Source organism: Phaenicophaeus curvirostris, chromosome 3 (genome assembly GCF_032191515.1).
Source record: "Phaenicophaeus curvirostris isolate KB17595 chromosome 3, BPBGC_Pcur_1.0, whole genome shotgun sequence".
Taxonomy (NCBI): domain Eukaryota; kingdom Metazoa; phylum Chordata; class Aves; order Cuculiformes; family Cuculidae; genus Phaenicophaeus; species Phaenicophaeus curvirostris.
The window spans coordinates 45,191,767-45,204,045 of record NC_091394.1 but is presented as its reverse complement, the minus strand read 5'-3'; the positions used below and the strand labels follow the sequence as shown (position 1 = coordinate 45,204,045).

The 12,279-nt window shown below is 39.0% G+C and overlaps 1 protein-coding gene across 2 annotated transcripts in view; it reads left to right on the top strand.

The window, feature by feature from the left end:
- The window catches only part of RAB31 (RAB31, member RAS oncogene family), a 65,728-nt gene that overhangs the window by 39,970 nt on the left and 13,479 nt on the right, over nt 1-12,279 (top strand). For both annotated transcript variants that reach the window (XM_069853843.1, XM_069853842.1), the window contains exons 4-6: nt 3,912-3,983; nt 5,798-5,904; nt 10,485-10,594. In XM_069853843.1, the coding sequence (XP_069709944.1) occupies nt 3,912-3,983; nt 5,798-5,904; nt 10,485-10,594 (289 nt within the window). The remainder of the gene's footprint in view (nt 1-3,911; nt 3,984-5,797; nt 5,905-10,484; nt 10,595-12,279) is intronic.

Sequence of the window (12,279 nt, the reverse complement as noted above, 5' to 3'; positions counted from 1 at the left end):
TAACCTGGGGTTGCAACCTGGGTTGTCAGTGTTGCAAAGCTCGGGGTGGCCGCCCGAGTGTTTTATGTGGCCCTTGTCGGGAAGCAGAGCAGGTTTCAAACTGCTTCTGTTTCACCTAACACTTTTGAGAATTACTGGATGCAGAAATACTGAGCTATAAAACTGAGATTATGGACGTTGTCATTTATAATACAGAAAGTAGTCCTGTAAGTTTTAATTTTGTTAGCTGCTCTTTTGTACGTTGTTTGGTCCTTGGCAGGTGAAAAATGTGCATGTTAGTATTTTGTATCCCTTTAATTTCCCGTGACTCCTTTTCCAGGTAATTAGGCCAGGAAACGGTTCAAGAGGACTTTGCTTTCGGGCAGTGATTTAAAAGGAGAAAAAGGTCGCAGGAAAAGCTCATAAAATAAACATAATTATTTGCATAATATTTTTAATAGTATCTTTGTGATGCTCATAAAACACATTCGTTAAGAGTCTATTATGAGATCATGAAAACTTATTCAGAGTGACAATTTTTCATCCGCTCTTGATTCATTCAGTGTTGCAAAGAGTCTTTTACCGTTTTCTTGTGGACAGCAGTGATTTCTTGTGACTAGGACATAGTGTATTATTGTGTTTGTTTATTAGACTCTACAAAAGAATGGCAAGGGGGATTTAATTTTGTTTTTATTTGATGTTCTGTATTGTGAAAACTGATAACGGTTGTTACTAGTGTACTTTTGGTTGTTATTAAACAGTATTAAAGTACCTGTTTTTCCTCACAGACCATAGGAAATTGCATTAAGATGCATTGTAATCCCCTTTTTGGTCACTTTGTCCAATGTGAAATATAAGATCTTGATTGTCAAGTTTATCCAAACAGGAATATGAACTTACATTCCAGATGAAAACTATCACTTGGTATTAAAAAACTCCAAATCCCAAAGCTACATGCCCAAATAGGGACAAAAGGTTTTCTTCTTTTAAAATGCCTTATAGCTAAAATATTACTGTAGATTCACAAAAGAGGAAATAGCTGTCCTGTCAGCTAAGCAAGTAAATAGTTTTTTAGCAGAGTAGAGTAGGGAGGTTGTATTTATATGTTACCAACAACTACTGAACTTGAATGCCTTTCAAAGGTAGTTGCCTTTCCAAGCCTGTCTTGCTGTGGTCTTGCCCTCCTTCTTTCCAAGCTTATGAGGAATTGGAATATTTAAGTAGATTATTTTGTCTTAAATAGCAGAGGAACTGCATTCCTCCTGCATGCTGTGCCTCTGCTTACTGCTTTTTGTTTCTTGACAGAAGGAGCAGGTCAAACAGAGATTGACATTGTTTGGCATTTCTGTTACTGAAATGCAACATGCTGCTGAAGTGAATAATTAATCTCAAAAAGGGTTTTAAAACAAGTTTTCATTGATTTTGTTTATTACCCACACTGGTTTTAAATTGGTTATTGCTTTTGTTATAGAAAAAGAGTCCAACGGCCAGTAGCAGTAAACTGTACCATCAGGGATGTGCATTAAGTAGTTCTGCAAGTGCAGAGCTCTTTCAGTATGGTCTAAACTGATGTGAATTTGACTTCTAGTGGTCCTGTCCTTCCTCCTTTTTCTCAGCCACATATTCCTACTCCTCACTTTTGGCTGAGCCAGGAGTTTATCTGATGCATAACGAGCTGCTTTAGGAATCCAGCTAAAAACTAATCTTACCCAAAACCTGGTAGTTTGCATCCCGGTTCCAGTTTGCATCCAGTTGTTCTGTTCTGGGATCAAGCAAAAGAGGTTTGCTTTTCTCCTTCCTTTTTAAAAAATTCTTATTTTTTTTTTATTTTTATTTTCTGGCCCTAACACAATATTCTTCATTGAAACAGCTGTTATGGAAAGTGTTCCTGTCAAAACAAGAAGTAGTAAGAATTGTCTAATAAACAAATATGATGATGCACTATGTCCCAATCATAAGAAATCACTGCTGTCCACAAGAAAACAGGCAAGACTTTTTGCAACACTGAAAGAATTGAGAGGGATGGAAAAATTGTAATTCTGAGTAAGTTTCATAATCTAATAATCATGGTCTAGACTCTTAAGAAATGTGTTTTTACATCACAAACATACTAGTAAAAATGTAATGCAAATAATTATGTTTATTCGATGCTTTCTTTTGGTGCTTTTTTTTGTTCTGGTCAAAAGAAAAGGGAGGGAAATTCCCAAGGTATTGTGTAGGTTCTCAGTGTGCTTTCTGGCCCAGTACTGAAGGAATCTGAAGCAGGTGAGCTTAACTGCATGGCTTCTGTGAAGTGTGATTACTGTTATCTGAGATCTCTTTGTAAATTCATAAATACCTCGTAATCTAGATTAAAAACAAATCATCATGTGTGTAGGGTATGTAATTGTTGTTTTTCCAGGAAGTTACAGACTGGGACAAGTATGCATACAGCATGAAAGGTCTGATCTACCCTCCACAATTAAGATCCCTGGTTTCCAGGGTACTTTAATGCAACAGACGGGAAATTTTGGTTGCCATCTGGAAGCCTAAAAATTCTGGAAAGCATTTATTGCATTAAACATGCAAGTAGTAAAGCCACACCCTAAAGGCCTGGAAGGCATGTGTTTGCTCAGCTCCCTCAGGATCTGGGCTGATGCCTTTTCTTCAGACCTAGCTTCTTGACTGATTCCTCTTTCTTTCTCATCCCTCTTCCTGCTGTTTTCTCCTATTAATGAGCTCTCCCACCTGCCTCGCTCCCCAAAACACTTCCACACTTGACCATCTGTCATTGCTGCCGTGTGTCCTTTGTGTTATAAGAAAAAGTATCCACCTTGAGCTGGAGCATGTGATCTGTGATAAATGGCGTACAGTCTGACAAATGAACCAGTACTACAAATAACTTGCTTTCCACGTTGCACATGAAACAGTGCAACATATGGAAGCTGCTAGGTCTAAATGCTTATTCTGTAAGTAAGTTCTGAGGCAAAGAAGTGTCCTGTAAATCTACAGGGGTTTGCTGTGTAACACACGGATCTGTGCGTGTGCTTTGGGCAGTGAGATATTCATACCCTGCCCAAATAATGCATTCGATTTGAGACCTGACCTCAGTTATTAACTGCAGCTTTATATGAAGCCTTTGCAGATGACTTTACAAATAAAAATTCGTAAAATGGCTGTGCGAGTACAGTGATACTAAATATATTTTCCAAAAAAGATTATTTTTGGTTTGCTTAAGACTAAGTTTAGTTGAATCAGCAGAGGCTTTCTGACTTCCTTTCTCTGTGTAATTAAAAGCTGAAATTCTAATTAGCTGCTTAGTCATGGTGAATTATGAAAATGATGCTGTTCATTGGCAATCTGTTGTTATAATAAACATATTTATTGGGTTTTTTTTCCTTAAAAGGATGTTTCCCTTGAAAAAAAAGGCTAAAGAATAACTTAAATTGCAAGAACCAATGTTTTTCAAAATTTCTACTGCAGTTTAGAATAAGTAAACATGAAAGTTGTTCAGAGTTTTTGGGCAAGTTAATTCTAAGTGATTTGCAGTGTTTTATAAAAGTTGAACCCAGGCTGAATCCCGTCTGTTAACGACTAAAAGCAAAGTGTTGCTGTTAGCAAGAGGAGGGGTGTCAGGTTAGCCCTCAAGGTGCAGGTGATCTTCATGTCAAAAGTTGTCCTTGGAGTCCATGCCCTGTAATGGAAAAGTTGTAGTGAACCAGTCAGTGCTGATGGTGTAAATCCAGCAGGATGAAGAGCAACAGGAGATAAGGGAGCTCTACTTCCTTGGCTCTTAGGGAAAATTAGAGGTGGGCAACTATAAAGAGTTCTGTTTTCTATGGGATGAAAGAAAGTCAGTGGTCCTGCCATGCAAGTATATGTGACCTCACAAAGTGTGATAATTCTGATTTATTAATGATATTTTTTGTTGGGGTGGGGGTATTTTTTAACAGTTTCATTCCTTGGCTCCAATGTACTACCGAGGGTCAGCAGCAGCTGTGATAGTTTATGACATCACCAAACAGGTAAGACCACCTGTACGCTTTTCGCCTGTGTTAACTCTTCTGCTGTAGACAGAGTAAAACCAACAACCGCAGAAGTATTTATATGTTGTGTTCACAGCAGTGGAGTTTACATGCATCAGTAGTTTGGGTAGATTTGGGTGGAGGTGTCCAGCTGCCTTAAAAACCTAAGTGGAAGGTCCAGCTTACATGTTGTTTATGCTTTTGGATTTCCTCTATCTAAGTAGGTGGAATGATATCCTGCAATAATGTCTGTGATCTCTGTACAGAACTGAATTTTAATACCAAAAGCAGCTATGTGCTTTAGCAACCAAACAGAAATTCAATTGTTTGCATAATACTGATATCAAAACTAATTATTTTTAGCGAAGTGTAACATCTCATGATCGCACTGTGGGACTCGAGTCTTAAGTTTGAAGCTAGTAATGAAATAATAAGTCTCTGACCTTTGGCTCAACATTATTCATTTGGAATGAAAATTGTATTTTTGGATCCTAAACTGTTCTTGCTTGTTTCTCAGGCAGAGAAGGCTGGGAGGTACTAGATGAATGCCTTTTCCACTGCTTTTAAAGAAACTCCTGCTGATAAAGCTGAGTTAGAGGAGGCACTAATGGATGGATGGTCATGACAGTTCACTTGCATTTTATTCCTTTCCTGCCAATTGAATTATTTACTACTAGGTTGAGAGGGCTGGGTTTGTTCTCCAGTGCATTAGTGTAATGATCTGTGGCTGATGGTGGTGGCCACTGTTGCACAGCAGTACTGTTTTCCTTTGCTAATTTGCCAAGGAAAAATGAGGAAGAGTGAATCATGCTGGGTTGATACTTATTTTTAATCTAAATGTCTTAGAGTTGATCTTGTAATGCATTGTAAGAACAGAATTTGTTTTCGCCAGCCTTCTTCCAAGCCTGTGTGGAACATAAATAAAGATGGGAAAATAGGAGAGGAAGGTCAATGTATATTTTACTTTCTGATGCTTAATATGCAGTATTGGCTGTTAAAGCAGAATGGATATTTTTCCTCAAATGACTGATAGTGCTTTCCCTTCAGTGATACTAATACAGCCATTGCTGATTTAGACACAACTCTCACATGCGTTTCTGAAGAGGAAGAAGTTATTTATATATTAATATATTTGGGAGCTCACTTTGAGTTTCTTTAATAATTTCAAGTGTGGATTATAATTAGAATCCTTAGGAACAAAAGTAATTTTAATGCTATTAGTTCATTAAAGAAATAGAAAATCTACCATTAAAAGGTAGATAGCATCAAAAAGTGATTGAATTTTGTACTCGGAGGAAAAAAAGTCAAGTGAATTATCACATCTCTTAGTTTCCATTATGAGTGAATTGAAGTTTACCAGGTCACAGATTCAGAAATGCGAGGGGGAGGGGGTCACTGAAAGGTCTCTCGGCCGTTACTGAACATATGGCAGTGGTTTAGATGATAATCCACTGGGCAGAAATTGAAATTAGACAAATGAAGCTCACATTAAAAGTTAAGGGAAATGAGCTACTAGCCAAACTTAAAAGATCTGTGGTAGTTTCTCCATCAATGAAAACTGAAGAAAAACTTTCCATGCTGCTTTGGCGCGACAGAGTAGGAAGTGTCCAAGTTCGGACAAGGCTTAATCTGAGGAAGTCTTATGACTTAAAGTTTTAAAAGCAGATTACATAGATACAGCAGTCTTTTTCTGGTGTTGTGAGCTATAAAATTCTTATTGCAGTAATACTGTCAAGGCTGTGTTCCTCTAACTTCAGAAAAATAAGCAAATATGTTAACTGAGTCTAGGCTTATTTGTTATTTCTCTGAGTTAGGATTCGTTTCATACTTTGAAGAAATGGGTGAAAGAACTAAAAGAACATGGTCCTGAAAACATTGTGATGGCCATCGCTGGAAACAAATGTGATCTTTCTGATATCAGGTAATGCATCCTTTTTTGTTGTTGTTATGAAATCAGTAGTATCTTGTTTCCTTCCTTGGGGTAGCCAATTTGTTTCATTGTTACAATAGCATATCATTTTGGTCAGTTGCATTGAATCTTTCCTAACAGCAGTGGTCCTGCCAGTGAAGAATCTCACCAGCAGCAGCACAACTAGAATTATATACTTTTTTTTAACCTGTCTTTTACTGGCTTTCCTGTGTATTTGTACAGTGTACACCTTTTAGCTGCTGAATCATTGGGAATGGAAAAGTATTCTTTATTTTTTCCCTTTCCATTCATATTAAAAGGTGCAAAATTCATTAAATGATGAGCAAAACCGGCAATGTAAAGCTAGAAGGATGGGCCTGCAATAGAATAATGTCATACACAGAGCAGCTGTGAGAACTTGTACTTTGTGCTTTGCAGTGACTGAAACTGTCCCATAATACTGGATGTAGAAAGTGTGGTTTTGTTGTTTTTAGGAGGGTAGCCTCACATAAAAATTGTCACCTGTGTGAAGCAAAATGTTCCTGTGTAAAAGAGTGAGTGATTGAATCCACCCTGCTGAGAAGAGCCGAGATTATGCTCTTTGGGATAAGAATGAAGCTAGAATCACTCTTCTCTTGTTAGCTCTAGTTTAGAGTCACATTTATCCTTTCTGGAACTGGAAGCACATTCTGCTTTACAGTAGCAATCCTTTGTGTCAGTACACAACTCTGCTGTTTTTTGCTTCAGTTGGGAGTACAGGCTCAATGGCTGTATTAGATGCTTTCCTTTTTAGGACCTCATTCACTCTTGCGTTTGTGCAAGTGTACCCCCTGTTGTTTCACAGTCGTTACTTTGACTCAAGTTCACCAGAGCCCTAAAGCACATGTATAACTTAAGTGCTGCAGTGCTTCCAAAACCAAATTGTGTTAGGTTTGGTTTGGGGTTTTATTTTTTTATTCCCTTCCTCAGCCCCTGTCAGCCATGAACCAGCACCAAACTGTGAGTCACTGCTTTATGTAAGACCTGAACAAGCCCTGATGCTAGAAGACTCCTGGTTTCTGTTGGGCTAAGAATCAGGGACACAGGTAGCATATTGACATGTCCTACTTGCTCTTATGTTATGCTTGTCAACATGGTGAAGCGGAGTCTTGCAATACAAAATTAGAGGTTTCCACACATGAAGAAAAGAAAAACAGAAGCAAGGACAATTATAAAAAAATAAGCCCCAAACCCAGTTAGCACGAAGGGGAGTTTCCGGTTGCCCCGAGATCACTTTAATTTTAAATTTACATGTTCCCAGCAATACAATTGCCTGTTTAAAGCAAGGGCAATAAATTTAGAGCTTGTGACAAATAACACTAATAGCAAATGAATCCATAACCAGCCCTCCTCCTGTTTTTTGTTGCATTTGCCATGCTAGCAATCTTTTAAATGCTGTTCCACCAGAGGCAGGTTAGCTTGGGGGCATGAAGGAAAATCCACACCAGAGAAAGACTGGAACAGTACTGGGTTTCCTCACAGAGGGACTGTGATCTTCCCAACACATTCTTCTCAAATGCTACCTGTTTTTTACTGATGGTTGATTATCTGTTTCTTGCTCGTGTTCAGCTAATACATCTCTTCCATGCACAAAATGTTCTGGCATTTTCATGGTGTTCATTGCCTTCCGTGAGGTAATGTCTTATTCTTTTTTCTTTTTTTTTTTTGATAATTATGAACAGTTTTAAGAATTTTTTTTTTATGTTATTATTCTTTCTGCATCCACCAGTCTTTTCTCTTTCTAAAGCCTTCCGGTGATGTCCAGTTACAGAGATTTTGGTTGACAAATAGAGAGCAGACTGTATTGTACGTGTTATGTTTTCAGAGTTCTTCCAGCAATCTGATTGTTTATGCAATACATGCAGCTGTATGTATTCTCTGTCTGCTTTATGTTTTCAGATTGACTTCAGTAAAAATGATTGTAGGTGAAATGTGTCACCAATTTATCAGATTGTTTCCAGTGAGTAGAAAATACATATGCCTTTCTGCACAGAGAATTTAAAGATAAGATGATGTGAGCAAACAGGAGAAAGCTGCTGTTTATATGCATTTTTGGCATCTCTCTTGGGTTTTGTAGAAATTCTGGCAGATGTTTTGTGGGATATTAGAGAGACAGCTGCTTTTAAGACCAATGTGAATAGAAGCAAAAGAGGACAAGCTGCCCACATCCGAGTTGATTTGATTCTACAGTCTCTTTGACTGTAGGAGTTGTAAGGAGGAATGAAAGTAAGCAACAAGAACTGATTATTTTCCTCTGGGAAGCTGGCACCATTTCTCATGGTCATTGACCATGTTACCCTCCTTGTTTAGCATCTAAAATTTGGTTTTGAGCTGCCAAGATGGATTTGGGACAGTCAGGGGTCATGCTGTTTTTACAATGTTGTTAATAGGTTGTGAGTGGTTCTTGGCACTCTTGAAGTGCTGTTTGTTCTCCACTTTGAAGGAATTTCTACAGGTAAACAGGCAATATTGTTTCATATAGACCCTCATTTTTGTGGTAGTACTGTCAGCTCTAGTACTGTTGAGTGTTTGGCATACTTTTAAGTAATAGTAGTAGACTTTTCCTTCTGGTATGTGTTCTGTCCTTCAGGCAGATAATTAAACAGTAGTTTCAAAGACCGGAGCTGAGACTTCAATGTTAAAATGGTTTTAGTGTCCAGCATATTTTTTGAGCATTATAGAAGTTAGTAGTCATAACAGCAACTAAGAAGTGTTTGCTTCTATAAAGATATGGTGCACCTTCTTAACAAATTGTGTTCACTGGAAATGACCAGATCCTTGGTTAAGAGAATTCAGCAGAATTTCATGCTCAGATCTTCCAGAATATTTCTGTATTCAGTAATTATTCAGAAAATCTGAAGGGAGATTGAATCAATAGAATGATTTGGAAAGGATGAAATGAAATAGTTGACAAATTTCAGAATAGGTATTCCTCTGACTTTGCCTGTAGCCCTGGGATAACACTTACTTAACACTCCACTGATGGTTCTTGCCCTCTTCCTTCTTCATCCCATCTTGCGTGCATTCATCTCTTGGCTTAGAGTTCAAGCATTTGTGCTTTTTCTTTTTGATGACGTAGCATCTTAGCTGTGTTGACATCCAGATTATGGTAACGCCACTTCTTCTGTGCAGCCTTTTTGGTGTCAATGGCAGTGGATGGCATGATGCTTATTGCTCATGTGCTGTGGACCTTTATCAGCTTCCTTTAGAAATGTCATCAGAGAAAGCTAAGAAGTTTCGTGAAGCTTCTGTGGAATGTTGTCACTTTTTTTACTTTTGTAATGTTTGTTTGAATGTTGCTGCTTTTTTACTTTTCCTTGATTTCTGAACGTTTTTTTTTCTCATCTAAGTTACAGCAAGTTTAAAGTCTTACATAACACTGTGTTCTCAAATTTCTTCCTTTACTGTTGTTTGAATATTATGTTACATAGTTAAGTTCCATTTTTCTTATCTCTGGGGCCATCTGCAGATGGTGGTACCTTTCCTAATAAAGGCCAGGGTGCTATTTCAGAAATAGTAAGGGGCAATGCTGCATTCCCTGTGTCTTCCTCAATAAAAAGACATGTAATACAAAGAAGCAAGTAATGGAAACAAGCTCTGAATCCAGCTGCTGGAATTGCAGGCTAATTTTTAAAAAAACATTTCTAATAAATTGGGCAATTATTCCCCCTCTCTGCATGTTTCCTATGAGCAGCAGATCAGATTTATTTAAAATACATACCTCCCTAACCTAGTTGTGAAATGGCATTGCTATGCTCTGGTACCTTCTGTTGAAGTCCGAGGAAATTGTACTAGGAGTCTCTGGGTTTGTATGTTAGAGCTGTGCGGTGAAGGCATTGGTGCAAATTCTTCATGTGCAATAGACAGCTATAAAGCCACCCGAAACACACCAGCTGGATGTGTTAAACAGCTGGCAGCCTGCTATTTCAACCTATGCACCCCTGCTCAGATGTATCTCTGGTGCCTGTTAACGTGTTCAGTCTCTGATTTTGAGCTGTTGCTCAAAAATAAGGAATAGTGATGGTTACAGACAGCAGTGGACACAGGCAGATGCATCTCTGCCACCTGGCTTAGGCAGGTATAAGGTCAGTGTGGGGCTTGCTTTGCGTCTGAAGCAGAGGCCTTTTGCATGTTGTAAACTGTGTTTACCAGCTTTTAGCGTATATTGGCTACGAAATGAGGATGTTCTGCCAATGATTTTAAGATGGTGTCACTGGCAGCAGAGTTTTATGTCTTTTCTCTCATGTTTTAATGCTTTTATCGGGGTCAGTTTTGAAAAACAAATGTGATTGTCGTTTAAATTATCTTCTTCTTTTTAAGGCATGGGTTTAGCAGCAAGTCCAAGAAATCTTCAGACTGATCATTGGTGAAACTTTGATATTTTGAATATGATTATTTAAATGCTATAAGAAGGAGAAAGATGCTCATGCAGGGAAGAAGACTATACTAATGCTTTTCTGATCAGGCTATGTTTGTAGTCTTTTTTTTCCTATACAAAATCAAGGTTTTTTTTAAAAATTTGTTTTATTTTATATGTTTGGGTTTTTTTGTAGGGAGGTTCCTATGAAGGATGCCAAAGAATATGCAGAATCTATAGGTGCAATTGTTGTTGAAACCAGTGCAAAGAATGCTGTTAACATTGAAGAACTGTTTCAAGGAATAAGTAAGTAAACGATCCCTTAATTAATTAATTTTTTTTTCTGATTGTTTAGAAGTCATCTAAAAATAGCTGTCTGTTTCGAGTTTGAAATGTTCTTTCTTAAGGACATTAAGAAATCCACTGGACCAGTGCATGGATGCTGTTTATGCACATGTAAACTTAAGAATTATTTTGAATGCACCAGAACAAAACATAGTAAATAGTAGATATGGCGTAAGGCTTTTCTTTCTAAATCAGTATATGAATTGTAACATGGGTTACGTCTTCTGTGTCAGACCAAGCCTGCTGTAGAGGCAATAGTGTTGATCATATCATCGTGTTGATAAAAACTTAAATGTTAAGAAACGCGCCTGGAGGGCTGTGATAAGTAGAAAATAGTCATTGCAGTGGAATCAGTTTAAAAAAAAATATTTTCTCTTCAGGTCTTTTAAACAAGCCAAGACTGACATTCTGCATAAGTAAAAGAAAAAAACATCATTCATTTTGCTTTCTGGGGGTTCCAGTTTTGGTCTCTGGCTGCAAGTGGGGAGGACCTTGCAGGCTGGAAGGGACCTGAAGAGACTTTCAGTCCAACTTCCCGCCCAAAGCAGACTTGATAGTGAATTTAGACCAGATTGCTTAGGCCATTATCTGCCTGGGCTTGAGAGCAGAGGTTCCACAACCTCTCTGGGCGGCTGAGTCCAGTGTTTAAATAGTCCTAACAGTGGCTTCCCCTCCTGCCCTGACCAGCGTATCAAGTTAGAACCTCTCCTGATTCAATTCACAGTCACCATTGCTCATTGTCCTGAATGCATCTCAGCAAAGAGCCTGACTATGTCTTCTTAGCAGCCCTCTCCATAGGTATTGGCTTTGCAGTCCTGCAACGCCATCTCATCTCCAGGCTGAACAGACCCCTTTTCCTCAGCCTCTCCTTGCAGGGCAAGTTCTCCAGCCTCCTGACTGTCTTGGTGGCCCTCCTCTGGACCTGTGCCAGTTTGTCAACATTTTTCTTGGTTTTGGGGGCCCCAAACTGAGTGCATTACCCAGCTTGTGTTAGACCGTATCTAGAAGGAGGTAACTGCTTCACTTGATCTACTGGCTTGGCTCTTGTTGCTATGACTTAGGATGCTGTTGGCAGTCTTTGCTGCCAGGGTGCGCTGCTGGCTTATGCTCGGCTTGCTGCCCTCAGGTGTTTTTCAGCAGAGCTGCTTCCCGGGCAGCCAGTCCTCATAGCCAGGGACTCTTTATTCCCACAAGCAGGCCTTGGCATTTGTCCTTTCTGAACTATGTAAGGTTCCTGTTGGCCCATTCTGCCCTCGAGCCTAAGGCCCTCTGAACATCAGCCCTGCCCTCAAAGGGATTGAATGCACCTCTGAGTTGGGTATCATCTGATGGTTGAAGTCGGTGCATATTTTTTCCTCTTTCAGGCCACTGATAAAAGGTATTAAGCAAAATAATCTGCTTGTAAGTGGCCTATAGGTAGATACGTGCTGTTAACTGCTGGCCTTTGAGTCTGGTGATCCAGCCAAATTTTCACACAGCTAACAGTCAGCCTATCTAGACAATAACATCCTAACTTGGATATACCCGAATGCTGTAGGAGAAAGTGTCAGAAGCCCTGCTAAAGTCAAGGTAGGCAACATCCAATGCTCTCCCTCAGTCACAGATCCAGTTGTACTGTCATTTAGGACAACCGGATTGGCTGGACA